The sequence below is a fragment of the Rhizophagus irregularis genome, chromosome 15 (assembly GCF_026210795.1).
Source record: "Rhizophagus irregularis chromosome 15, complete sequence".
Taxonomy (NCBI): Eukaryota; Fungi; Glomeromycota; class Glomeromycetes; order Glomerales; family Glomeraceae; genus Rhizophagus; species Rhizophagus irregularis.
Window position 1 is genome coordinate 3,529,998 of NC_089443.1, and position 26,311 is coordinate 3,556,308.

The following is a 26,311-nucleotide window of genomic DNA, read 5'->3' on the forward strand; positions in this document are numbered from 1 at the left end:
CCTTAAAATTTATTTAAATTCTATTGGTTAATTAACTAAAAAGAAAAAAAATCATAATAATGTTATATTTCTCCGCTAATTAATTACATCATATTTTGGCGAACAGACCAATTCACTATTTATTATAAAATTACTATGAATTAATTACGTTTGTCAAAATACATTATGTCTATCAAAATAAATTTAATTAGTATTTTATCATTTTGACGAAAAGTATAAATAATGTAATATAAAATTTTCTTTTACAGTAGGATCTTCAAAAAATTTTATATATAAATTTTACTTTAGATTATAAGGTAACCAACAGGGCGGACATCCCCATACATATTATCACGATATTACTGATCATTTTGCCGATCACTTGTCCAATATTATCACATAAAAAAATACCATTGAATTAGTTTTTTCACAAATCCTACATAATAATGTATAAAATTTCGATTTTATTTACTTTATTTTATTTATTGTTAATAAATTAGTTCTTAAAATAATTCATAAAGATTTTGTCAAATATCAGACATATATTAATTTTACAATAATTGTAAACATTTATTTAATGATAACTTTTGGGTTATCAAAAATTATCCAGGTTTATTTTAGTCATTAATTCTTGAATACTTAAATAATATACTGTAAAAGTTTTAAGTTTCACCCAAAGATCTGTGGCTTTGCCTGAAGCTTTAAAGTCACGTTAGCAGATGATCGGCACATATATAGCATATATATTAATTATTGAAAATTTGACGTAAAATCTAACTTTGAAAATACACCTTCAGTTATTTTGCCACAATACTTTTATATTAATTTATTGATAAATAAATGAAACTATTAAATAAAATAATTTAACATAAATTGTCAGAACATTTATTGCTTGAAATAAAGCTTCAAATTTAATGTGATATCACTTATATCATGATCAGCAAGTGATCAATATTGTGATATAATGCATGTCCGCCCTGTTAGGGTAACCTATCTTAATAATAAGTAGGATCCTGTCCCATATATAATACTACCAACTACATATCAAAGGCAATAGATAAAACAATTGCAAAATTTAATCAAATTTTTAGATTAAGTACTTTTAGGATTTCTTGTACTTTATATATGTTACATATTATTTTAATTAATTTTGAAGAAATTGCATTTGAAAAAACTTTTATAACTATTGAATTTTCAAAAAAAAAATATCTATTTAATCTTTTATATTTTGCATAAAAATTACATAATAGTTATAATAAAAGTAATAAGAAAAGTTTATTATAAATAAAAGCTAAATATATTTAAAGTAGTAAATATGTACACTACACTGGGGGATATTAGTATCCTCCCTCAAATTATCACATGATATATTATTATTAGATCACGTATTTTTGCGATCATAATGACATAATTTCAATTCCCATGAAATTAATTTTCCACTCTTCTTAATAACAATTTGTTTCTTTTTATTTGAAATTATTAACTAAATACTTCCTTTTCTTTAAATAAAATATTTTTTTTTTCATTAATTTTACTCTTTACACGACTTTATAAATTGAAGAAAGCCGATTTAAAAATGTCTGAGGTAGGTTGTCATTAATTTTGATGTTAACGTTAGTCTAGAGTTACTTAGGGTTAGAGTTAGGAAAAGTTGGTTTATAATAAATAATTCATTCCTTGAAATTAATGTTGACTTAGAGTTAATTAGGGTTAGTGTTAGGGAAAGTTGGTTTATAATAATTCATTTCTTTGAAATTAACGTTGACTTAGAGTTACTTAGGGTTAGGGTTAGGAAAAGTTGGTTTATAGTAATTCATTCCTTTGAAATTAACGTTGACTTAGATTACTTAGGGTTAGGGTTGGGAAAAGTTGGTTTATAATGATTTCCATTGAAATCGTACTTACAAATTTACATTTTTTTATCATTCTTTTTATATTTTTTAGATAGTTGACCTTACTCTTGATGAAAATGTATTTGGTGACTCTTTTATTGAGATTAATGATAATTTATCTGAAAATAGTGACTTTGATGATGAACCTGAAGACAGCTGCTTAAAAATTCTTTACAATGGACAATCATTTACTTCCTTTGAATTACTTGAACAATGTTTGAACCGGTACTCTACTCAATTGGGATTTGAAACAAAGATTGTTCGAGCTGAAAAAGAAGAAGGTGTTTGGTTACGAAAAACATATAAATGCAGACATGGTGGCAAGTACGAAGCAAAAAAAAATTAGATCTCACACAAAATCGAGACAAGAAGTCAGCTTGTATTGAGTGTAACTTTACACTAAATGCCTCATATCGTAAACGTCCAAATTTGGTATTTGTTAACAAAGGCACTATTTAATATAAAGTTAATACCATTACGTTTGTATTCTAAAGAAGGTCTCATATTGATGAATGAAATGCAAGAATCATCTATTCGTATAATTCAAAATGAAGAAGAATTACTTTCAACTGAAACTTTTCAAGCATTAGAAAATATTTGTGGACGAAATGTTTATGCTTCACCTGTTAAAGATTCAAAAAAAGCATTTTATGGATATGGACTTGGGCTATGTAAGAAAGCTATAAATCTAGCAATCATAAACAATTCTGGTGAAATTTTTGAAGATCTTCTGCAAAGATTTATAGAACAGCAAAAACTTGTACTTTCTACATGAAATGAAAATTTAGACGATATTGAACAAGATACAAATCAAGAAATTAATACTTTTATGATTTCAAATCCACTACAACATAAGGGTAAAGGTCATTCATCAAATAAAAGATATTTGTCAGCAATTGAAAACAATACCATGAAATATTCTAAGTCAAATCATCATGATGAACCTGCAGAAGGGTCAAAAAAGAGGAATAAAAGGTAATGTTCGTTATGTAAGTCATGGTATCATAATTCACGCAATTGTCCTTTGAAAAATAAGCCTAACTTAGAAGACAAGACTTGCAATGACAAAGAAAACGTATAAAGATGATTTTTTTTTCTGCTTTAGCATTTGTATAATGTTATAAAAATTGGTTCAGAAATTTAATAAAATTTTTAGAATCATCTCTTTATTATTTTAATAAATTTTAATTTTGCGATCTTAATAAAAAAAATAAAATTCTGATTGTGCTGATCACATAATTGTTGAGGGAGGATACTGATATCTGGGGTTATAAATAAAAATGTTCTTTAAAGTATTTATTAATCACTTCTTGGATAAAATTTTTCAAAATATCAATAACTATTGTTGTAATTATAAATATCAGAATAATTATATGATATAGATAAATAATATACCAAATGGAATAAGAATAAACATTTAATTAAAGGATAAATAATTAGGAGGATAAAATAATTTATATGATGAAATATTTATTGTATAATATTTATTTATAGTTACATTTATTTATAGTTATATTTATTTATAGTTAGTTATATTTAAAATAGTTATACAGTTAAACCTTGATATAATGAACTCTTGATATAATGAATTTTTCAGACAACTATAATAAATTTCCCTTACTATAACAAATTAACCAATCAAATCTCTTAAAATCTTTACTATAATCTTATAAGCTGGATTCTTGTCGTTATAACAAGAGGACGTACACAAACCTCGATATAACGAACCCGATATACAATTTTTCAGACAACTATAATAAATTTCCTTTGTTATAACGAATTAACCAATCAAATCTCTTAAAATCTTCACTATAGCTCTATAGTGAAATTGAGGTCTAGAACCTAGGGTTCGTTATAATAAAGGTTAACTGTATTTATAATAGTTATTATTAGCTTAGTTACTTAAAGAAAAATTATAATAGAAAGAAAGACAAATAAGAATATTTTTTTATTTTTCTTATTTGTAATACTTGGTGAAATATGAATTGTTATAAATATAGATAGAATTCAGTAGGAATTCCATAGTCATGATTTTTGACTCAATTAATAAAGATAAATATTAATAATAAAAAGTAATACAATTTACCCAACTTTATTAATGTTTACTTTATTAAATAACAAAATATGGAAAAGTTTTTCAAGTTTGAAAATAATGTTAAAGATAATAAAATATACATCAGGAAATTTATTTAGGCGTAATTTAGTGTAATATTTCGGAGGTGGTGTAAAATTTCAAAATATTACACTAAAAACGTAATATTACAAAAGTTTACGCTTTTAAATTTGAATAATTATAGTAATTTAAGAATATTTTGATATCTACTGATCCAATCAAGACGATCTATAGCTCATTGGAATCAGCTCATCAAGACGAATCGAATGGTAGTAAAATCATATCTCTACGTTCGATAGATGACTTTCTATTAATTTGAAACATTATTGCATACTATAGAGCGTTCTATCAACTGTAGAAATGCGATTTTACTACCATTCGATTCGTCTTGATGAGCTGATTCCAATGAGCTATAGATCGTTTTGATTGGATCAGTAGATAGCGAGATAGTCTTAAATTACTATAATTATTCAAATTTAAAAACGTAAACTTTTGTAATATTATGTTTTTAGTGTAATATTTTGAAATTTTACACCACCTCCGAAATATTACACTAAATTACGCCTAAACAAATTTCCTGATGTAGGAGAACTATTAAAGTTTAAAAGTTAAATAAGTAATAAAATCTAAACTAAGCATAATAAAATTTAATTAAATGTAATAAATAAAATAATTTTGATAATATATCTTATTTATCCATGAGTGGTAGACATGGATGACAACATACTAGATAATTTTATGATTAAAAGTAGTATAACAATACTTAAAGATGATTACTATATATTGAATTTGCATTTTAGTTAGTAAGTGTAATTCAAATATTTGAATATAACTAATCATAATAATTCATTTTTCTATTAATTTTTACTAGAAGTTTAAATCCTTTTCTTAAAAAACAACCCTATAAATTATTATGCCTTCACTATCGTGTTTTATTGAAGAAACCATATTTTTAATATTGAATCTTATTTCGAAGTTTTAACGTAAGCACGAATAAATTCGGGCATTCACATATAACAACTCAGAAGGTTGACTTTTCGCAAATTGACCCTAAATTTCAAAAAAAATCAGGTTTTTTGCAATTATCTCAGCATCCAGTAGTCCAATTTATGTAAACATTTTTTTGTTTTATAGCTCTCATCAAGCTCTACAAATAAAAAAAATCCACATGAATTAGATTATACATGCCACCCAAATTATTTTAAGTTGCCGTAATTATAAGTAAAATTCCCAAATTCAATTATGGCTAAGGTTGCTTGCCGAAACCTAGGGGTTTAGGCAAGATGGCGTTTCGCCAAAAAGTGAAATTTTGCTGAAACTATATTAAAGTTATATTAAAAAACTGGTAAAACTTTAGAGAAAGGCGAAACTGCTGAAACTTATTATAAATGCTGAAACTGCCAAAACTCTGCCGAAATTATAATAAATCTATAGTAAAATTTTGACAAAACTAATCGTAGGATTTTGAAGAGATTTAGACAAGCAACTTTAATTATGGCATCCCAAATTATTTTGGCACTTTACATAGTAAATTATATATAAATTGAATGAATTACAGCATCCAAATTATAATTATGGCATTCCAAAATAATTTGGGCAGCATGTATTAATCGGATTACTGGATGCTGAGATAATCGCAAAAAACTGAAAATAAAAAAAAAAGCAAATTGGGTTTTTTTTTTGGCAAAAAGTCAGTTATGACCTATATAAGAGATGTCTGAAGTTCTACTTGAACCATTATTTTTAAATATTGTAAAGTGGCTTTTATTACTTCAAATAATTGAATTCCATTTCCTAACAGACAGTCTTTTTTTTTAATACATTAGTTTAAACGATTTTTTCTTTATTTATTATTAAGAAGAGGTTTGCATGCTAAAACACAGAAAAAATATTAAACTTATACAATTTCTTCTTATAGTTCTAGTAGAAACTTGCATTTCAGTTTTCTTTTGAAATTTATTCTTTATTTATTGAGCTAATTGATAACTATTAATTTTAACAATTTTTTTAGTATTTTTTGGTGTTCATAATTTAAAAGTCTTAAATATCCATTTTGTAACTGAGTTTTAAGACTTTTTCCTTCACAAAGTTTGAATAGTTTAGAGAATTATTGTCTTAAAAAAGCTAAGTATTTTAATAGTAAATGCTTTTAAAGTATTATTACCTTTAAATAAGCCTAATAATTTGGTTATATTTAACTTTAGATAAATTAAATATAGCATAAAGTGGTACAAAGTTCTATTTTATCAATCCCATTTGAAATTTATTTATAAATAAAGTAATAGAATATAAGTTATTATATGTTAAAATTTTAAACAAAATTATTATATACATACAGTTATAAGAATTAAGCTAAAATATGAAATCCACTACTTTTTTTTAGGTAGTATATAAACTGATTTTGTATATCCAGTTCAAAAATAAGAAATAGCGTCTGTATTCTGTTTTCTGTATCACTTTTATACTCCACCTTAGGTTAAGTAATACTAACAAATTTTCTACCCACATGACTTAAAGATATTCATCACTGGCATCACATTTCACTGTTTATATTTCGCCACCCAAAATTATTTTTCACATCCCTTAAATGTCACTGGTCACGTGGAGTAGAATTTTAGTTATAAAAGATTGTGTTACAACGGTAAATCGGCTTTAGACGACCCCTCAAAAATGGCAGTAAATTTGTTGTGCACCTATGTTTTGGTTGAAAATATCAAATTTTTCTAACCAAGAAAATAAACAGAGTGAATAAAATACCAAAGGTTTTATGTAAAGAATTGAATCTAAAAATTCAATTGCAACTAAAAGACAAAGAATTATATTAATAATTTCCATCTTTAACACAAGAAATAAGTCCATAAAGAGAGCATACATTCACTTATACGGTTTTGATTGTGTAACAGCAGGTTCACCACATATAACATTATACCAGTACTGTATAAATGATTACTTATGCATTGGTGTGACAATTAGACCTAGTGAATCAATAATGATATATTGCGTATAAATGATACCAAGATGTTTCGTTGATTAATTGATTAAAAAAAACCCAGAAACGTTTATAGTTTACAAGTTTTGTTTGTACGCACATTTAAAGGAAATGTTACACCGTCTTAATTAAGGATTTCAAAACAAATAAATTACAAATACGGTACTTGTTTTGTGATGACAATAATAGAGAGACACGAAACAAAAAAAAACACGAAGTCATTTTTTTGTTCATATTTTATACATTTTTACAGAATTTATTGTTTATGATGTTTCTATTATTTCATTATATTAACTAACCATTATTATATTTATTACTTACCTATAAACACATTATAAGCTGAGATTTTTTTACAGCTTAAAAATTCCTATCATGTAATTATAGTTATGACAATGTCTATCGAATTATTGTATTATTTACAATTTTGATTGTCCGAATTTATCTACAAAGTCCAAAATGGATATCGTTTCTTCAAAATGGTATTTCATAGCAGTCTTCAAAATAGGGATGAAAAAGGGCAGATTTTGCTGATATTCTACAACTAGGTTCGTAAGTCAAAAATCCCTATATAATAATAAAGTATAAAATTAGTTGCTATAAAATTTGATTATTTAAAGATACTTTATTGACATTTTTTTCACGTTACATCTAATAGATCAATTCCTTTATCGTCTAATTCATTAAAAAAATCTTCGAACGGCGTGGGAACCCAATATGGAAATGTGACATTGAAATTTGGAAGATTTGTCACTCCAGGCCAAAGCGACTCATTAGGAGTCCCGAGAAAACTACAAATCACGTGACACAACTTTATTATTTGCACTTTTATAATAATCGTCGATACAAAGCTTAAACATACGTAAATATCTTGAAAATTTGATCGATTTCACTATCGCCTGTAAACAAGTTTTATAATTGCGGTCAATAATTATTCCACATATTAATTGTTCGTTCACGTGATTATTGTAACTTACCTTTGAATAACGCAGCTTTCTTTAAAATTTCTGCAAAAATACACCCCACGCTCCACATGTCAACTCCAGTTGAATATTGCGGTGATCCCAAAAGAATTTCAGGAGCTCTATACCACAGAGTTACAACCTAATAAATGATAAATCGAATTAATCAAATATATCTTATAAATTTGCGGGTTAAAATTCTTTACCTCATGTGTGTAAGCTCTCATAGGAATGCTACACGCTCTTGCCAAACCAAAGTCGGCTAATTTCAAATTTCCATTAGAATCAATGAGTAAATTCTGAGGTTTCAGGTCACGATGAAGTATGCGTCTGGAATGGCAATAATGAACGCCACTAACTAACTGAAAAAGTAATTTCTGAAAATGTGAAAATAAAGTGGTATGTTAGAAGAAATTTAAAAGATTTCAATTGTAAAATCTGTATCTATCGGGTTTCTAATCATAATTACTTTTATTATCTCGGTTGAAAATTGATTTGGAGTCATCTCCATGTATCTCTTCAGATCCATATCGAGATATTCAAACACAAGATAAAGTTTTTTATCCGCGTGAATAGTATCTAGCAACCTGAAGAATGATGGAGTAATTTAAATATTTGTATCCCAACGGTAAACGATAAGTAGTATGCTGACATTAACTGTAAAATACGCGTCATTTTTACGCGTCATTTTATCTTTAAATTAAATTGAGATAAAGTTTATAAAAATAATATGCTTACTTTACAACGTTTTTATTGTTAGTTTCTTTCAATATTGCTATTTCTCGCATAGCGGTGCAGGGTACACCCTCGTCATTCTGAGACTCAAGTCGCATTTTTTTTAAAGCAACGACCCGACCTGTCTTCTTTTCTTCGGCCTTGTAAACAACTCCGTATGTTCCTATAAATGAAGAGTTTTGAAAGGAAGTTTTAATATACATATATTAAACTTTTTCCTTCGTGCAATATACTTATCCTAATTAAATTTACCTTCCCCAATCTTTGTTATATTCGAGTATTTGTCGTTCATTTTGACAGGGTTATACATAAGAAAAGTTGGTATCGTAAGTGAGTAAAGTGAAAGGAGGATAAAGGGAAGGACAAATGAAATGAAGATTATGTAAATCTAATTCATCGCTTATTCGCTTATGAAGGTTCGAGACGTAGAAACCCAATTTGGAATGATTACACGCGAAATTATGTATAGAATCTATAAAGACCTTCACTGATCATATTTCTCATATTAAAATAATAGATCACATATTCTATGACGGTAATTAAATTTATAATCCAAGATTTATAATAATAAGATAAATTAATAGATTATCAATAAAATTTGTTCATTACGATTCTCCGAAGTTTAATCACGTGACAAATCCCAATAATGTTCATTGGTCCGAAGACGGCCGTTCTTTTAATTTTTTTTTTTTTTGACAGCAATCTATAAATTAGAGATTTACTTTAATTAACTCCAGCCGGTTAAAAACAGGTTTAAATAGCCCGCACAATTGTTTGATATATTTATGCATGTAAAAAAAAAAAATTTCAACCCCACATTTGGCCATCTCTAAAATGTACTGTATACCTTTTTCTGTTTTTCTCGGAATAAAAAAAGCATGAGGAATACTTCTATAAAATATCATACACAAAGTAAATATTCTCCAAGTAGCTAAAAACCGCTTTTTCAAGATTAAACTGGTTTACGGAAATTTTAAATTTGGAAATCGTCTATCATTAGGTAATAATTTGCCGAATATATTCTTTTTCACTTTCGTAGCTTCTCATATGTAAATACCTGGAAATAAAATATCTATATTCAAAATCTTCACTCCTCAGTAATAATGATAAGTATTACATCTTTTACAATACGTTATTCTTTAAAATTAAACTCCTATAGTTCTGCTGTACTATCTGCGTTATAAAAAAAATATATTTCTTATTACAGTAATACGAAAGCATCTTTTCTTACATTACCTATTACTAAATTGTCTTTTTACCCAACTTCTTCAAACTTTATTCGTAATAGTCCGCAGGAACAAAGAACTTAAACAAAGAAAAGTCATACTCACGAAAATGTATCGTTCTTGACCTGTGCGACGGTCTGACTTGACCCGCATAATATATTTTACAATAAGGGGGATCAGGATGATGCTACTGGGAGGGTCAGGTCCGATACTTTTGCCACACGCACGCGCACACACAAGTTACAACGTGTTTTTATTTCCACTTGTAATTTCCGAAGGATGCGCCTACATCTTTTTTTTTTAAAGGGTAATGAAAATAAAGCCATTGTAAGTTACTAGTATATAACACACGTGATTTGTTAGTTTGGCCCGAATTATAGCAAAGTTAGTAAATACGGTATACAGTATATATAGTTTGCTAAAAATATATTTAATGATTATATAATATAAAGGAATTTATAAAGTTTCAACCTATATAAAAATAGTATTAAGTTTTTTTTTTTGAAAAAAAAAAATTCATATAAAAAATTTATTATTATACTACTAGTACTTATTGCTATTTTTAATTGTTATGTGATTTTTGTATTAAAAATGTGAGTCATCTTCTTATATATATATATATATATTTTTAAGATTTAAGATTAAATATATATATATATATATTATGCAATTATATTAATATTTTACAAATTAAATAATTTTTTCTTTCTTATTAAAATTGAATTATTGAATGGTAAGATAATTGCAAAAAACTCTTTCAATAAATAAATGATTATTATATATAATTTTTTTAAAAAAATGTAATATTACCAATAAGATATATAGTGTCACCTGATTTATAGGATTTCCATTCCTAATCAGGTGACGTTTTTTCATAAAATTCTAAGGAAATATTTTTTTATTATAATTATGGACAGAAAAATATTAAAAATACTATAAATAAAAAATTATTAAAAAATGACTATTTTTAGTAACTTAAATTTACTTTAGTATAATAATTTAATTAGGTAATATAATTTTAAAATATATCAAAAATTTTAATATTTATTTTCAATTATTATTATTTTCAACTATTTTTTTAATAAATCTGCTTTTAATTAATAGTTTATTAATTTTAAAGATATTTATTTATTAGCATTTTAGCGTTGTGCAATTCCAGAAGGTATTGGAAAAAAATGGATAACTAACAGTGTTAGCAGAACTTCAAACAGATAAATTTGTACAAGGGAGTTATTGTTTCAAATTCCTCTTCGCTTTAAAAGCATTTCAAAAGAAATGTTATAGTGCATGTCATGACATTAGGCTAGTTCGATTAATTTGGTATAAAATTTTTCTAATTATATGCCGGTTAACCCTGTATCATATTTATCGTATTGTAGTCGATTGATTATTTAGAAGTTTCTAATTCTTACTATATAAAAAAAATTTCCAAATTGTAAAAAATAACGTAAATATAACCTTTAACAAGTATGTTTAAACCGAACTTTCCTTTTACCTTTACCGTTAAAGTAAATAATAGTTAGGTGGTTTGAAAAATTTTTGTAGTTAAACTTTGTATAATAAAAATAGTAAGGAGGTAATGTTTGTAACAATAACTTGGTTAGTTATATTAGTGTTTTGTTTGTTTTGCACAACCGATTATTTCTTCTATATGTTTTTTCTATCGATATTTATTTATTTTTAATAAACTCTTTTACTTATTTGAGGAATAAGAAGCTAATATATTTTCCCTGTTATTTTATTTATTTTACATATTATTTGGACAACCTTACTTTTTTTCCGAATCTGTTTGACCATTTGTTTCCGAATGTCAGATACAAAAAATTATTAAGCTTGCAAACACCAGTTTGTAAAATATAGCACAAAAATATCAGAAAAATTTTAACTTTCCTAACGATCAAAAAAAAAAAAAAAATTTTATTTAAATAATGAGACTTGCTATTTTACGGATCATGACGCTGAAAAAATTACAATAGCCAAACCAGAAGGAATAACAATGAAGGGTCAAATAATAGTATTTCTTTTATTCTTTTCTTATTACTATTATTGTTAAATTCACCGGTAACTTCTGCGGGAATTGGATCTGTATCGGGACCAAGTATTCAATTAGATGTAGTAGAATATGTTATAGGTGTAGAAAGGAGAGCCAAACTTGCTGAAGATAGTCCTACACAGGAATATGAACGAGTTAATTTATTGGAAAATAGTGTACCTCCGACAAAAGACGGGACTCAGGTAAATGTTAAATCAATAAATATATCAAAAATTACTTTTTTTAATATATTTTGGATTTTCTTCTATTCCAGGGAATTTTATTTGAATTGTTTCAAAATTGTGATGATATGAATATAACAATGATACCAAATGATGTAGTCAAAGAAATTCCTTCAAGAATGGCACTAATAACAAATCCAAATTGTCCATTAATATCGCTTAATTCAGCACTTCAACAAAAAGTCACAGGAGCTATTATTATAGCAAATACATCAGTTATATCAGATCAGCCTTCACCGCCAAATATTCCTCCAAATACATTTAATTTTCCCATATATTATGTAGTTAACGCTGCAAATGGTCAAGAAATAAAAAAATTCTTACTGGATAATATTTATTTAAAAAACGTTACAGATCAAAATGGAAATAAAGAATTATTAAAATATCGGGTTAGAGCTCTTTTATTACCTCAAACTTCTTTCTTTCCTGGAGTTTGGGAATTCACATTGATTATCGTCGTTGTTTTACTAGCAGTATCATTTATAACGTCTGGTAAAGTTTTCGAGCAAGTAAATTTTTTAACACTTGATACATTAACTTAATTAACTTACAAATTTTCTTTTGTCACTTTATAGTTGCTATGCATTGTCACCTTTATCGACTACGTCGTCAAAGAGGGAGAGAAAATAATGCTAGACCATTTGCCTACCATATGAAAATAACAATAGATGATGATATATTGGCAACTTTTCCAATTAGGACTTACAAAGAATCTACAACAAAAAATAATGAAATTGTAGAAAATCAATCAAGTGAAGAGAATAAAGATACGCAAAACCAAGATGATGTCACGAAAAACGAAAATGGTGATGTGAAACCACGAGACTCATCAGCAACTGCTCCACTTGCATCTGAAATTGATAACAAAGAAAAAACTGACACAAATGACAAATTTGATCAAAAGAACACTGTAGCAATTAACTTACCAAATAATGCGTCGGTTGATACACCACCACCTTCTATTTCTTCGATTCTTAATCGTAAAGTATCAATTAAAGCAGACTACCCAACCGCTTTAAGTCGTCATGTGTCTGTGAAATCTCAACGTGCTGCTCTGAGTCGTCATGTATCTGTTCGTTCAGCTCGTTCAACAAAGTCTACGCGTTCAGAAAATGCAATATCAGCAGCAACAGCTCTTTGTGAGGGGTCTGGTGTTAATGTTGATGATTATGATTCACAAATACATTATAATACAATGTGTGCTATATGCTTGGATGAATTCGAAAATGGCGATCAACTTCGAGCTTTACCTTGTGGGCATGAATTTCATTCTGAATGCATTGGTAATCTCTTTTATATATATATGTTTTTTTTAGTCATTTCGTAATATAGTGAATGAATTCTAATTTTATTAAATTTAGATCCATGGCTTACGCAAAAATCATCACTTTGTCCGCTATGTAAATTTGATTGTATACCGGAAAGCAGTAAATTGCAATATGATTCTGAGACAGTTTCATTGAATACATCTACTGAAAATAATAGAAATTTCATAGTAGCGGCACTTTTAGCTTGGTGGCCTATTGCATTTATTCGTGCAAGGTTTATAAGGTTGAGAGATTATCGAAGATCGAGTAATGCAATTGCTGATGATTTTAATACTACAAATCATCAACCGTTTACACCGCCACAAATTTCAGAACCAGAAATTGCTAGAACGGCATCATCGTCTAGAAGAATTGAGATAGTTACTCCCAGAATGAATAGATATGGCAGCGAAGAAGTTTTAAGAGAACTTGCCATGCAATCTGGTTTATCTGGTTTAAATACTAGATAAAAAAATTAAACAATATTTATTTATTTTTGGATTTTTATTGTGGTAAATAACTTTGTTTGTAAATTTTGTAAAAAAGTAATAACGTTACTGTAATGAATAATTATAAGAAACTTTATTAGTTATATTGTACTTATATATTTTTTTATAATACAGAAAAAATCAATATTTAATTAAATATTTCAAATTTGATCCAAAGAACAATTAACAATTAGAAAAAAAAATTATTTTTAATTTTATCACACGATCGATAAAAACTTATCATATATAATTATATAATTTAGAAGGTATATAATGTGTACATGATGTCAATTATATATTTAATAGTAATTTATAATTAATGGAATAAAATTGCACGATATTTAAAAATATTGGGTATATGTCACATGATCTATATAATCCCATAATTCAATAAAAAAAGATAATAATAAACTTATTAAAGTTACACACGATTCTCTACTTCATTCAGTAGGAAACTTTACCTGTTTGTAGCATAGCTACAACATGTATTTTTTCCATAATGATGAAATACGGGATAAAATTTTTCTGATGAATATGATTAAGGAAAAATCCTGGCATCGTGATTGCCGTTTCTGAAAATATCTGAATGAAGTTAATTATTCTTTTTATGTTTTTTGCAAAGCTTATATCATATTGAAGTTACGCAAGTTATCAAACAGTAAAATATAATGGTACTTGATCATTATTATCTAGCACAATTTTTCAGTAAGATTGCTTTATATATTGTATAAATATAATATCAAATGTTATTTTATTATTATGTTTTAATTTACACTTTTTCTTACAGGAATTTGTATCGTCATACCATCATAAGTACAAATTACTTGATCATTGCCATTGCCAAAAGATTCAATAGCGGCTTGTTTGATTTCATTCATAATATTTTCATTGTCACTTCTGTATCGATGACTAAAATGATTTAAAAGTAATTTTTGTGCATTAATTTTAGCAGCAAACTTACCTGCCATTTTAGATGTAGAATGACCTCTAATTAAGAAAAGAAAAATATTTAAGAATTAAAAATAACAAGATTTATGAATAATATAACATCACTTACTTTTCAATTGAAAGTTTTTCTACTTGTTCGTAAGTTGTTCCTTCAGAATCATCAGAAGTTAATGAATTAGTAGCTTCGTGAACTAACACGTCAGCATCCATAGCTAGTTTAAAAAAAAAAATAATGTAAAAGTACCTAAAATCAAATATTAACCAAAAGTTTTTATTTCATAAACTACCTAAATGAATTATTCCGGAAGGATCAAAAGTATCACCCAAAATAATGATTTTACGTCCGGGTCGTTGTTGAGGAGGTTCTATAATAGTTCCGTCTGGCATATTTAGGCTTTGATTTTGTTGTAATTTCTTTAATAACTCCATAGGATTTTTTAATTCCAAAGCATCTTTATTTCTCATTAAAATAGGTTTAACTAATTCAATATCAATATTTCCCGAAATTGGTTTTTCGTCAATAACATAACCTAGAGAAGGAATTGAATGTTCAATTGGTGCCGCTGAAACGATATAATCCCCCTCATCAATAACTTTCCACGATTTATTATTATTTTTGTCGATGGTCATATGGATGTTTTTTCCTGATTGTTCACTTGATTCAAAGAGTTTTCCAGAATCAATCGGATCATCAGGAAAAAGTAATTCATGAACAACACAATTACGATTAAGATGTGAACGTGTTAACGATAAAGAACTACGAACAAAATTTCGCAATCCAGACGGTCCATAAATCTCGATTGGTGGTCTCGCAGGATCCTCGCTTAAATTATTCGTTAAAGTACACAATAGTGGTGGTAATCCAAACACATGATCCTATCGATTAAAAAGCAATTCATTGATATTTTTCTTCTAGAAGTTATTTACAAATGTAACTTACTTACACCATGCATATGAGTAATAAAAATTTTGTCAATTTTTCCCCACTTAATATTCTTAAATTTATTTAATTGATGTTGAGTCGCTTCTCCAACGTCGAATAACCAAGATGTTCCATCAATTATCACTGCTAATGATGATGTATTACGAGTTAATGATGGTTGCGCTGAACTTGTACCAAGAAATTGTATTGATAATGATTTTGGCATTTCGTCGGTAAAAAAGGAAGAAATATTCACCTGACCATGTGAATTTGACGAGTAAATTTTCCACCCTCATGTGATTTATATAAGTCACTAGTGATTTTTTTTCTCCATGTAAAAATTTTTTTTTCTAATGGAAAGACCTTATACTTTACTTGCTGTGGCAAGTGTAAGTCTTTTAATAGGGTTTTTTTTTGGAAAAATACTAGGAAATTCATCCAAAACTTCGGTAAAATACAATTTTTTTCATAAGCCAATTTGTTAAGATAATTCTAATTTATTTATAGTATGATTTAGTTGATAGCTCCGATGAAGACGACTCGAGAAACATAACGTCATTGAAACAGATAAATCCAAATCATTTTGATGAATTCAAATTAGTAACTATTTTATACATATAAACTTCATAGTTCTTTTTCTTTTACTTTAATATTTAATATTTACAAATTGATTTAATATAGGTATTGTTAGTTCGAAGTGATCTGGGGATGACAAAAGGAAAGATAGCTGCACAAGTAAATTTGACATTTTTATTTTCTTAAGTTCATTATCCATTTTTTGTAATTCCTTATTAATTAATAAGGAATTCGTATTAATTAAAATAGTGTTCTCATGCAACATTAGCATGTTATAAAACTTTACAAAAAACGAATCCTCAGGTAAATAAATATATTTTAATTCCCATATTTATTGCCGATACTCATTTTTCGTTATTTTTTTATAGTTAATAAGGGCATGGGAAAATTCAGGACAGCCTAAAATTACACTAAAAGTTAACAATTATGATGAATTGTAAGTGATATGTATAATAAGAATATTTTATAAATTACTATTAATTTTGATGAATGAATGTATTTATAGATTGTCACTTGAAAAAAGAGCAATAGAATCCGGATTATGTGCGAGAATAATTCAAGATGCTGGACACACGCAAGTTGCTCCCGGATCTGCTACTGTACTTGGTATTGGTCCAGGTAATAATAATAGTATTAAAGACATCCATATTGGAAGAAATAATCTAATTTTTTTTTATTATTGTTTGTTTTTTCATTTAGGTCCTGTAGCAATAATCGATAAAGTTACAGGCCATTTGAAATTATATTAAATCTATGATATATTGAATAATTAATATAATTAATGTAATACAAATAATAATACTATTCTATTCTTTGGTAATATTCAAATAAAGAGCACGAATAGAATCGATAGTGCCAACAATAGCACCAAAAGCAGAAAAGACAAAAATAAAAACTACCCAAGTTTTTTCTTTCCAGCCATTAAGTCGATTCCAACCAAATAGTTTAATCCAAGCTGATAGAGGCATAATAATTAATAGTACACCATTACCAAGAGCACCAAGTAAAGACATAACATCAGCAAAATAAGGAAATTTAACTGCTATACAGACAGTAAATAGTACTGTAAGAATTCTTGTTATAGCTCTATATAAAAATTCACGATTTTTACCAAGTGTGGTAATATTAATTGAAAGAGATTCCTCAATTTCAAGTGCAAACGCTGTTTGATAAATTGGTAATGCTAATAAAATATGAATTGTTATCATTATTACAGTGATTAATACTGCTAAACCTGATGGAAGACTTTTATAAATTGGTGATAATGTTGCATCACCATATGTTGCATAGGCTGGTATACAAACTAATAGATAAAAAACTGTTACTGTTGCAGTGGCATAACTAAGCACTTTTGGCCATGCACTTGGATGTTTCATACTATATTAATATAGAATTAAATTAGATATATAAGATAATTAATTATAATATAAGGTATAATTATACAATTAATTAACATAGGAAATTACCTTGATTCAATATGAGGATATACGATATTTCCACCATAACTGAAAAATACTGTTGCTAAAGCTATAGGTATATTCCGAAGATTAATAAATTGATGTTCATGTTTATCTCGATTATTTGGAAATTCCACAATGGAGGTAATAAATACCACAAAAACGACCATCATTGTAGATATAGTCCCAAAAATACTTTTTTTTATAAACCAAAAAAAAAGAAAGGAAAAAAAATTTTTTTTGAATATACTTAATTAAACATAATTAATGAGATATGAAAAAAAAATTTTTACCTTAACCAAGAAGCTTCTTTCATAGTTTTAAGCATTACAAAAGGAATACACATTAAACTTGCACAAATGAAAATCCAAGTTTTCGTTTCCAAAGATATATCAAAAATCTCACTAAATAATATTTTAAAATTTTCTCCTGACAATATCAAATAAAGTATTGAACATCCCACACTTAATGCATTAAAGAAAAACCCAACCAATACTAATCCCAAATTTCCAAATGCATCATATGCCACTTGTGACATTGAAATACGACGTGATTTACCATCATGATATAGACATTCAATTAGTTTAATGTTTGCATATACATTCATCATTGATGAAAGGATCAAGAATAATATAGTTATCCATCCTCCTTGTTGTATGGCATACGGAATACCGAGAGTTCCTGATCCCGCAACAATACAGCTATTAAAAATAGAGATCAAAATAATCTTAAATAATCGTCGATTTTGATTTTAAAAAGAAAACTTAATCTTTACATGATATTGAAATAGGCGGACAGATTTGATCCCTTATCACGATGAGACTCTTCTTGCAAATCGAGATCAAGATCATCATCTACCACGTTGCTATCACTAGTTGCTACAAAAGGAATAGACCGTTAAATAAATTAAATAATAATAATTGTATGTATTACGTAGCATTTTACCTAATATCGTTGAACCATAGTTTTTCCATGGATCTCGTCGATTACTTAAATGCGATTCGGGATTCATAATTAATTTGGTGAAAGTGCGAAAATGGCGATGGGAGAAGGTGCAAAACAAACCCTTTTATAAACAATTTTATCTCATCCAAGCATTTTAATAATATCTTTATCATATTCTTAATTTAGTCATTAATATTGACGATTAAATTACACATGAAAAAAAAAAAATGATGTATAATTCCTCCTATCTTGCGCAATAAAGTAACAAATAAATGTTATTCAAGAAAATTGTATTCATATGATAAATGCTATCAACTGACCGATAGGTTACTTAATATTTAGTTAACTAAGCCTAGTTAATAAACGAATTTGGTAATCCATCACTATCATTGATAGTGTGTAGTCATATGATAGGCTTTTATGGCTTTTATGCTGCAAGATTACATGTTTGATTCATGTCTCCTTTTATGCATTAACATATTTAATCAACGAATAAAGAACTTGGCAGGGTCTAATATAGTATGTATTCAAAGTCTCGGAATCATTTCTATCCATGTGACCAACCATTCTTTAAAACAAAGTTTAGCGCATTCTAATGAATAAGTATTAAATTAGTTAAATCCCATCAAATATCCATCTAATAGTATCTTATAATTCATACTGAACCCCAAGTCTCAAAATTCCCAAAAAACAAATACCAAATTATTTTTGATTTATTACTAATTTGACAACCTAACTTGATTAGTAATTTATTTCTTTGTTACAAATAAAAGTCATAATTAAAATAATTTGAATTTTATACATTTTCCTTTTTTTATTCATTCCATAATAAATGATTTAAATGATTGGCAAATAATGGAATGTTCTGAATCAAATGCAAAATGCATTGAATCCAAAAAATTTGTTTTTCATTGATTTTGGTCCCTTTTTCCAGCATTCACCCCAATTTACCAAATTTTTGTATTACCTTTAGTTTTTCCATTGAAACCAGAAATGAACTTGTTTACAAAACTACAAGGCGTGTGAGAAAAAACCGCTGATCAGTCGCCATGAGTTAAACTGTTACACGATTGATGATTTTTAAAGATGTTCGTAAATTGTTTTTTAAGGCAAATAATATTTAGAATTTAGAATGACATTACAAACAATGAAGAGAGTAATTTCGCTTCTTCCCTCTGCAGCTGAAATAGTTGCATTAGTAGCTGGTGATAATTTAACTGTTCAGCTCGTAGGAAGAAGTCATGAGGATGATTATCCAGCATCAGTGAATAATTTGCCGATTCTAACTGCACCAAAGTACAATTCCAGTATTACTTTCTTTTTTGCAAAAGAATAAACATTAACTTTATTTTGTTAACTTTTTAGAACTAAATTTACAACAACCGCTGATGTAGATACACAAGTTTCTCAATTTCTCGCGCAGGGAAATAGTCTTTATACATTGGATACAGAAAAATTGAAGAGCTTAAATCCTGATATTATAGTTACGCAGGTATGAAGAAAATGAGAATAGGTAAGTGATAGGTCTTTTTTTTTTCTTTTTAGGTTATCGTAAATGTTGACCTTTTTTTTAGGATTTATGTCACGTATGCTCTGTTGATTTAAATATGGTACAACGAATCGCAAAAGAAATGGATCCGGGTAAATACCTCTAATTAAGCGTTTAAATTAATATTGTTCAATAACTAATTAAATTTTATTTACTAAAGTTCCGACCATTGTGGCTTTGAATCCTATGTCACTCGATGTAAGACTTTATTAAAATAAAGATTTCAAAAGTAAAATCTTATTCATTGTATTGTCGTTTAATTTTATTAGGATGTTATCAAATCAATTGATGACGTTGGCTCTGCTCTTGACATGGTTAACGAATCTAATTTAGTAAAGTCAAAATTATTATCACGTGTAAAATATGCTCGAGATATTGCGTTCCAAAGCCATACAGCTGGTAAAAAGCGCTCTCGTGTAGCATTCCTTGAATGGCCTTCTCCGATCTATTTAGGAGGTCATTGGACACCACAAATGATTCGTTGGAGTAATGCAAGTAGAGACTTATTTTTTTTTTTACAGACATCAACGGGAAGAACACTTAAATAAACAAGAATAGAAATTGTAACTTACATCTTTCATGCGTTTTTAATTTCAAAGGGAGTACAAGTGGTGAATGATTGTAAGGATGGAGAGACTGCTGAAATGGGAGCACCGCCATCGTATGTTAAATTTACTAATATAGTTTGCACTCGGTCATTGGCTTGCTTGACCACAATCTTTCTCCCGGCAGCTAAACGCTAGCATATATTTTAATATTACATAGGTTTCGCGTCCCACCACAAGATGTTATCGATTCTCATCCTGAAATTCTTATTATTTGTCCTTGTGGATTAAATCTTGAAGCAACTAGAAAAGAATACGAAGAAACATTATTACCTTCAGAATGGTGGCCGAAATTAGCCGAAAATGCCACCAAAATAGCTTTGGTTGATGGAAATCAGGCAAGTAATTCTTTATTTCTTTTTTTATATCAGATAATGATATTTTTTTTTAAAAAAAAAATGAATAATCATTTTATTTTAAAATTAAAATTTAGATGTTTAATCGTCCAGGACCTCGTAAGTTTTCTTTTTATCAAAAATTTTTATATTTAATTATTCATCTTTAACAAATTTTATAAATTTTTGAAGGTCTCGTAGATGCATTAGAATGGCTTGTTGGATATATAAATGATATTCCAGAAATGATTCCAGGAAATTTTCCGTGGGAGAATTTAAAATCATAAACAATTCAAATTTTAAATATTTCATTTTAAATCCTTTCATTTTATACATTAACCGGGATTATTATTTCTCTCAAAATATATAACCCTTTGAGATATTTAAAATTCCTTTTGTTTGTTGGACACTTAATGATCATTGAAATTAAGTATTTAATTGTAAATTTGCAATTTAAATTTTTTATAAATATATTTAATATATAAAAATAAAGTTTTAATTCAAAATAAGTGATTTTTATAAGACGCTTTATAAATAACATCATAAAAGAATAAAAATCGATGCAAAATGTTTTGTTTAAATAGATTAACACAGAATCCATCAAAATTTTTATTTGGAATCTAAATGTTTTTGAATATAAATATTCCATAATCAAATAATTTATAATCTTTTTTTTTTTCTTCAATATCTAGGTGGTGCATACCTAAATTAAATGATATATATTTAAAGATTAGAATCATATATATATATAAACATAAATTTGTAAAATGAAACACGTACGCGATCTTTCTCGATTTAAGAGAAACCCATCTGTTTCGCTTAAGCCAAATTGACAAAATAGTCATAGCGGATAACATAATTATAGCCTTTATACCCATTTTTTTACGATCATCATGTTCAGGTTCTGCGGCCCAAGAAAGGAATGTTGTAACATCTTTTGCCATTTGAGATGTAGTTGCAGGAGTACCTTATCATCGAAATCAAAAAATTTTAAATTTCTTAATTTTTATTAAATTTTAAAATTTAACTTTTTTAACTCCATCAACTCACCATCATCATATTCAACCAAACCATCAAATAAAAGTCTTGCCATAGAAATTGCACCACCAGGAAAATAAGGGTTATAATTTAAGCCTTCACGAATTTCGACACCAGCCGGTGGATCATAGTATCCAGTTAAGAGAGAAAAAATATAATTCTAAATATTAAAATCAAATTATAAAAATTATATAATACCCAATAATTTATTAATTAATAATGTTTGTTGATAATGATTACATACGGCACCACCTTCACGGGCTTTAACTACTAATGAAAGATCTGGTGGAAGAGCACCACCATTAGCAGCACGGGAAGCTTCTTCATTAGGATAAGGTCGTGGAAATCGATCAGATAATTTTCCTGGTCTTTCAAAATAATCTCCATTATCATCTGGACCATCTTTGTATTCAAATTCCTCGGCCATTGCTCTCACTTCATCTTCTGTATGTGATACGCCCACTAAATTACGCCATGAGATATATTCGAGTGAATGGCACGTAGAGCAAACTTCTCTATAAACTTGATAACCACGTCGAATGCTTATTTATAACAAGATAACCACGTGATATAAAATAAAAAAAAAAAAATTTTTTTTAACCTTTTTAATATATAATTATTGTATAACTAAATCGGTCTTTTTTTTTCTCGAATATCAAAAACATCAATACAAATAAATCTGAACCTATTAAATTACTCAGAAAAAACAAAAATAATTCCTAATTCAAATTAAATAACTTCATATTTAGGTTCTATATTATAATCTCACCTGGCATGATCAAAGGTATTAAATGGACCAAAATGAGGCCAAGGATATGATGGTGAATGAAGTCCTTCATCTTCCATACCGGCATGAATAGGATTGACATATAAATAATAACCAATGCCTGTTGCTGTTGCTACTGCTACAGCTGCTGTAGCAGCAACAGTTTTTGAATTCTAATCAAATAAATTTTTTTTTGATAATAATTATATAAAAAAATATTATAATCTCGAAATTATGAAATTATGATCAAAATCAAATCATTCATTCAATCAACCATTCAATTGGATAAAATTTTTTATTCATTATACAAAAAAGGTTATTAAATTTTTTTTTTTCTTTTTTCTTATTCTTTTTTTGTTGTTTTAAACTGACATAGTTACAATGTGAGCATTTTTTACATAACTACCTAGACCAATAAAATTAATTTTGACGCTATAGAAATACGAACCGACTGACGAGCACTGGAAGTACTTTGAAAACCTCGAGCCTAAAATAAATAAAAAAGAATATTTTTTAATATGAATGAAATATTTTTTTTTCTTAGAGTATCCTAACCTGCGCAAAAGCATTAACCCATTGTTTCAAAGGTCTCTTTGCAACTTGACCCGAAAACCTAGCGAACATAACTTTTTATAATTATGCAAAAAAAAAGAAAAGAAAAATTATGGAACGATTTCGAGGAAATATAAAGTGAATTCGATTAAACTAAGCCACCTAGAAATGCTGTAATCTTTTTTTTTTCGGTGTAACATCTAAAAAATATATAATCATGCGATAAAAAAAAAACTCTCATCAATTTCCACATCAATTAAAATTGTCTCACAATATTGTTGTACATTAAAAAAAAAATCGGTTAAATAAAGAAAATGTCTGAACAGCCTCTTTCTGAAGAAAAAAAATTAGAAAATAAGGCTTCCGAATTAGAAAAAAGAAATAAAAGACGTTTTCAAATTGAACTAGAATTTATTCAATGTTTGGCGAATCCTTGGTATCTTAATAGTTTGTATTTATTTTTTTTCCCCGTTTTTTTTTTCGTTATTCTAATATATATGCATAACTTAATTATTCGCTTCATTTAGATCTCGCACAGAAAGAATATTTTGAAGATCCAGTGTTTCTTAATTACTTGGAATATCTAAAATATTGGAAACGACCTGAATATGCCAAATTCATAGTGTAAGGAAAAAAAAGCAAATTATAATTAAACGTTGTTATCATCATCATTATCATCATCTAAGCTTTTACCAATTATAATAGTTATCCACATGCGCTTCATTTTCTTGACCTTCTTCAGAACCCTCAATTTCGTGAACATTTAAAGAATTATGATGTAGCAACAGAAATTCATTCCAAACAATATTATCATTGGTTAAAATGGAGGCATGTAGAAGGAGGAAACGTTGAAGGAGGAAACGCTGGAGGAAGGAATGTTGGAGGAGGAAATACTGGAGGAGGAAATATTGGAGAAGGATCTGGTCAAGAAGATATTGAAAATGTAAATGGAGTACTTAAATGAAAAATGTCTTTTTTAAAGTATTGAATGGGTTGGATAGAGAAACAAAGAACGATTATTATTACAATAGATAATGAAATAAAAAATGCATTGAGTGACATGGTGTGATTACTTTTTTTTATTTGTATATTATTTATCTTATAGAATATTATTATTATTTTTTTTTTTAATTAATATTAATTAATGTGATTTTTTACTGAGGATAAGAATGTGCTTAGTGTTAATATTATTTAAATATTATAAGGAAAGATATTAATAAATATACATTATAAACATATCTACTATTTAAATCTTAGTTAATGAGGGATGCGAATAATAACTGTTTTATAAGATAATGCTCATCGGTAAGTGATCATCCACGTGTAAAAAGTATAGAGTAATTGTAATTAGGCTCTACATACTTATTAATTGATTGGTTTAGGCTTTATGTGCTTACTGCATCTTCGACTATGTACAATTATGATCTAGCTTGCAATTCTCAAAAGGTTCCTAAGGAAAGATATTATAACAAATATACATTATGAATATATTTACTATTTAAATTTAGTTATTGGGGGGATGCGATTTATAGTGTAAACTCAGATATCATCTGGCAAGTGGTAACTCGATCAGTATATTAGCATCACTCATGTGATAAAAGTATAGGGTAATTGATACTATCGGATACCTTTAATTTTTTCTGAAGAAGATATTTATATAAAATAGTTCACTGTGAGTCCTTTTTTGTATGTGGTAAAAAAGATACCACCAATCTTTTCTGAGGAAGATATTTACAGTATATAAAATAGATCATTGTGCAATAAATCAAGTCCTTTTTTGTATGTGGTAAAAGGATACCACCAATTCTTTTCTGAGGAAGATATTTACAATATATAAAGTCCTTTTTTGTTTGTGGTAAAAGGATACCACCAATTCTTTTCTGAGGAAGATATTTACAATATATAAAGTCCTTTTTTGTTTGTGGTAAAAGGATACCACCAATTTTTTCTAAGATATCCAATATAAAATAGATCATTGTGCTAATGAAAGAATAAATTTATATTCAAGGATAGATTTTTTCAAGAACAGATAAATGCTTTTGTACCCAGATAAAGATTTGTATGGTACGCCGTTATTTCATTACCTCATCAGGATCATCATTTGTTTTAGTTAGCTTTTTATATTAAACATCATATTGATATAGTAAAAAACATGATGATACAATAAATTATGCTGAATGGTTGCAATATCCAATTATGCAGTAGGGCTCAGCTTGATATAAAAGTCAAACTGGACTGTAATGCAAGTCAATCGAGTATTCACTATCGAGTATCGACTGATTTGATCCCATCACTGGCACAATTCCATCGGCTTGTAAAGTCTAATTGAATTGACTCAGTTCCATCAATTTCAGTTTGTCCCATCAATTTGAAAAGTCCATCAGTTTGTCACATCAATTTGAAATCTAATCAAATTGATTCAGTTCCATCAGCTTGTCCATTTCATCAGTCATTCAATCCGTCAGTAATTGCCGAATTGAAATTACGGCATTACGAAATATGGATTTTACCATTTAAATATCTAATAAAACATCAAGATCAGCGTTATATATTTGGATTACAAATTATTTACGGCATAATCAATAAAAAATATTTACTTTCTTTGTGTAATTTTTGTATATATAGCATTAAATAATTACGGCATTACGATTTAATA

At 27.5% G+C, this 26,311-nt stretch overlaps 9 protein-coding genes across 11 annotated transcripts; 5 read left to right on the top strand and 4 right to left on the bottom strand.

The window, feature by feature from the left end:
* Positions 1 to 1,555: 1,555 nt before the first annotated feature.
* OCT59_007492 (uncharacterized protein) lies at positions 1,556 to 2,850 on the top strand (the record flags this gene model as incomplete). Its single annotated transcript, XM_066149071.1, has 4 exons — positions 1,556 to 1,564; positions 1,924 to 2,152; positions 2,366 to 2,542; positions 2,660 to 2,850. 4 exons carry the CDS (start codon positions 1,556 to 1,558, stop codon positions 2,848 to 2,850), a joined length of 606 nt encoding a protein of 201 aa, XP_065998722.1.
* Positions 2,851 to 7,444: 4,594 nt separating this feature from the next.
* On the bottom strand, positions 7,445 to 8,959 carry OCT59_007493 (Cyclin-dependent kinase catalytic subunit; the record flags this gene model as incomplete). The annotated part of the gene is made up of 8 exons (XM_025313823.2): positions 7,445 to 7,537; positions 7,620 to 7,761; positions 7,833 to 7,869; positions 7,948 to 8,074; positions 8,139 to 8,309; positions 8,402 to 8,519; positions 8,671 to 8,830; positions 8,920 to 8,959. The coding sequence occupies 8 exons, from the start codon at positions 8,957 to 8,959 to the stop codon at positions 7,445 to 7,447; spliced, it is 888 nt and encodes a 295-aa protein (XP_025186571.2).
* Positions 8,960 to 11,392: 2,433 nt separating this feature from the next.
* On the top strand, positions 11,393 to 14,305 carry OCT59_007494 (uncharacterized protein; the record flags this gene model as incomplete). Of its 2 annotated transcripts, XM_066149084.1 has the most annotated exons (6): positions 11,393 to 11,469; positions 11,708 to 12,128; positions 12,200 to 12,659; positions 12,743 to 13,450; positions 13,529 to 13,986; positions 14,098 to 14,305. In XM_066149084.1, the coding sequence occupies 3 exons, from the start codon at positions 12,236 to 12,238 to the stop codon at positions 13,942 to 13,944; spliced, it is 1,548 nt and encodes a 515-aa protein (XP_065998723.1). In that variant the 3' UTR covers positions 13,945 to 13,986; positions 14,098 to 14,305. The 2 variants fall into 2 exon arrangements, with proteins under 2 accessions (XP_065998723.1, XP_025186569.2); XM_025313821.2 differs by lacking the exon at positions 11,393 to 11,469 and adding an exon at positions 11,473 to 11,492 and having other exon boundaries at positions 11,870 to 12,128; positions 13,529 to 14,135.
* A 382-nt stretch (positions 14,306 to 14,687) lies between these two features.
* OCT59_007495 (uncharacterized protein) lies at positions 14,688 to 16,096 on the bottom strand. Its single transcript, XM_025313820.2, has 4 exons — positions 15,855 to 16,096; positions 15,198 to 15,786; positions 15,020 to 15,122; positions 14,688 to 14,949 (listed from the first exon to the last, which is right to left on the bottom strand). Exons 1-4 carry the CDS (start codon positions 16,056 to 16,058, stop codon positions 14,727 to 14,729), a joined length of 1,119 nt encoding a protein of 372 aa, XP_025186568.2. The 5' UTR covers positions 16,059 to 16,096; the 3' UTR covers positions 14,688 to 14,726.
* Positions 16,097 to 16,168: 72 nt separating this feature from the next.
* On the top strand, positions 16,169 to 17,540 carry OCT59_007496 (uncharacterized protein). Its single transcript, XM_025313819.2, has 7 exons — positions 16,169 to 16,281; positions 16,340 to 16,432; positions 16,514 to 16,567; positions 16,658 to 16,711; positions 16,777 to 16,844; positions 16,914 to 17,026; positions 17,108 to 17,540. The coding sequence occupies exons 1-7, from the start codon at positions 16,186 to 16,188 to the stop codon at positions 17,155 to 17,157; spliced, it is 528 nt and encodes a 175-aa protein (XP_025186567.1). The 5' UTR covers positions 16,169 to 16,185; the 3' UTR covers positions 17,158 to 17,540.
* Positions 17,215 to 18,877, bottom strand: OCT59_007497 (uncharacterized protein; the record flags this gene model as incomplete). The annotated part of the gene is made up of 5 exons (XM_025310071.1): positions 17,215 to 17,785; positions 17,875 to 18,060; positions 18,159 to 18,566; positions 18,641 to 18,743; positions 18,811 to 18,877. The coding sequence occupies 5 exons, from the start codon at positions 18,875 to 18,877 to the stop codon at positions 17,215 to 17,217; spliced, it is 1,335 nt and encodes a 444-aa protein (XP_025186566.1).
* A 1,021-nt stretch (positions 18,878 to 19,898) lies between these two features.
* Positions 19,899 to 21,809, top strand: OCT59_007498 (uncharacterized protein). Its single transcript, XM_025323400.2, has 9 exons — positions 19,899 to 20,106; positions 20,176 to 20,302; positions 20,385 to 20,451; positions 20,520 to 20,557; positions 20,629 to 20,850; positions 20,959 to 21,020; positions 21,125 to 21,302; positions 21,398 to 21,419; positions 21,492 to 21,809. The coding sequence occupies exons 1-9, from the start codon at positions 19,943 to 19,945 to the stop codon at positions 21,584 to 21,586; spliced, it is 975 nt and encodes a 324-aa protein (XP_025186565.1). The 5' UTR covers positions 19,899 to 19,942; the 3' UTR covers positions 21,587 to 21,809.
* OCT59_007499 (uncharacterized protein) lies at positions 21,699 to 23,810 on the bottom strand. Of its 2 annotated transcripts, none has more exons than XM_066149114.1 (7): positions 23,659 to 23,810; positions 23,552 to 23,590; positions 23,107 to 23,276; positions 22,582 to 22,879; positions 22,350 to 22,497; positions 22,082 to 22,266; positions 21,699 to 22,002 (listed from the first exon to the last, which is right to left on the bottom strand). In XM_066149114.1, the coding sequence occupies exons 1-7, from the start codon at positions 23,725 to 23,727 to the stop codon at positions 21,988 to 21,990; spliced, it is 924 nt and encodes a 307-aa protein (XP_065998724.1). In that variant the 5' UTR covers positions 23,728 to 23,810; the 3' UTR covers positions 21,699 to 21,987. The 2 variants fall into 2 exon arrangements, with proteins under 2 accessions (XP_065998724.1, XP_025186564.1); XM_025313818.2 differs by having other exon boundaries at positions 22,080 to 22,266.
* Positions 23,811 to 23,894: 84 nt separating this feature from the next.
* On the top strand, positions 23,895 to 25,611 carry OCT59_007500 (uncharacterized protein). The gene is made up of 3 exons (XM_025309027.2): positions 23,895 to 24,102; positions 24,183 to 24,279; positions 24,361 to 25,611. Exons 1-3 carry the CDS (start codon positions 23,970 to 23,972, stop codon positions 24,617 to 24,619), a joined length of 489 nt encoding a protein of 162 aa, XP_025186563.1. The 5' UTR covers positions 23,895 to 23,969; the 3' UTR covers positions 24,620 to 25,611.
* Positions 25,612 to 26,311: the final 700 nt, after the last annotated feature.

Excerpts from the sequence above, each read along its gene's own strand:
- OCT59_007495 (XM_025313820.2), bottom strand. The coding sequence starts at position 16,058 with ATGCCAAAATCATTATCAATACAATTTCTTGGTACAAGTTCAGCGCAA. Across the intron at positions 15,787-15,854 it reads TTATTACTCATATGCATGGT|GATCATGTGTTTGGATTACC; the intron begins GTAAGTAAGTTA and ends TTTAATCGATAG. Across the intron at positions 14,950-15,019 it reads GAAAAACTTTCAATTGAAAA|AGGTCATTCTACATCTAAAA; the intron begins GTAAGTGATGTT and ends TTTCTTAATTAG.
- OCT59_007496 (XM_025313819.2), top strand. The coding sequence starts at position 16,186 with ATGGAAAGACCTTATACTTTACTTGCTGTGGCAAGTGTAAGTCTTTTA. Across the intron at positions 16,282-16,339 it reads GAAATTCATCCAAAACTTCG|TATGATTTAGTTGATAGCTC; the intron begins GTAAAATACAAT and ends ATTTATTTATAG. Across the intron at positions 16,433-16,513 it reads ATTTTGATGAATTCAAATTA|GTATTGTTAGTTCGAAGTGA; the intron begins GTAACTATTTTA and ends GATTTAATATAG.
- OCT59_007498 (XM_025323400.2), top strand. The coding sequence starts at position 19,943 with ATGACATTACAAACAATGAAGAGAGTAATTTCGCTTCTTCCCTCTGCA. Across the intron at positions 20,107-20,175 it reads CCGATTCTAACTGCACCAAA|AACTAAATTTACAACAACCG; the intron begins GTACAATTCCAG and ends TTAACTTTTTAG. Across the intron at positions 20,303-20,384 it reads CTGATATTATAGTTACGCAG|GATTTATGTCACGTATGCTC; the intron begins GTATGAAGAAAA and ends CCTTTTTTTTAG.
- OCT59_007499 (XM_025313818.2), bottom strand. The coding sequence starts at position 23,727 with ATGTTCGCTAGGTTTTCGGGTCAAGTTGCAAAGAGACCTTTGAAACAA. Across the intron at positions 22,880-23,106 it reads AATACCTTTGATCATGCCAG|CATTCGACGTGGTTATCAAG; the intron begins GTGAGATTATAA and ends GTTATAAATAAG. Across the intron at positions 22,267-22,349 it reads TTTGGTTGAATATGATGATG|GTACTCCTGCAACTACATCT; the intron begins GTGAGTTGATGG and ends TTCGATGATAAG.
- OCT59_007500 (XM_025309027.2), top strand. The coding sequence starts at position 23,970 with ATGTCTGAACAGCCTCTTTCTGAAGAAAAAAAATTAGAAAATAAGGCT. Across the intron at positions 24,103-24,182 it reads GAATCCTTGGTATCTTAATA|ATCTCGCACAGAAAGAATAT; the intron begins GTTTGTATTTAT and ends CGCTTCATTTAG. Across the intron at positions 24,280-24,360 it reads GAATATGCCAAATTCATAGT|TTATCCACATGCGCTTCATT; the intron begins GTAAGGAAAAAA and ends CAATTATAATAG.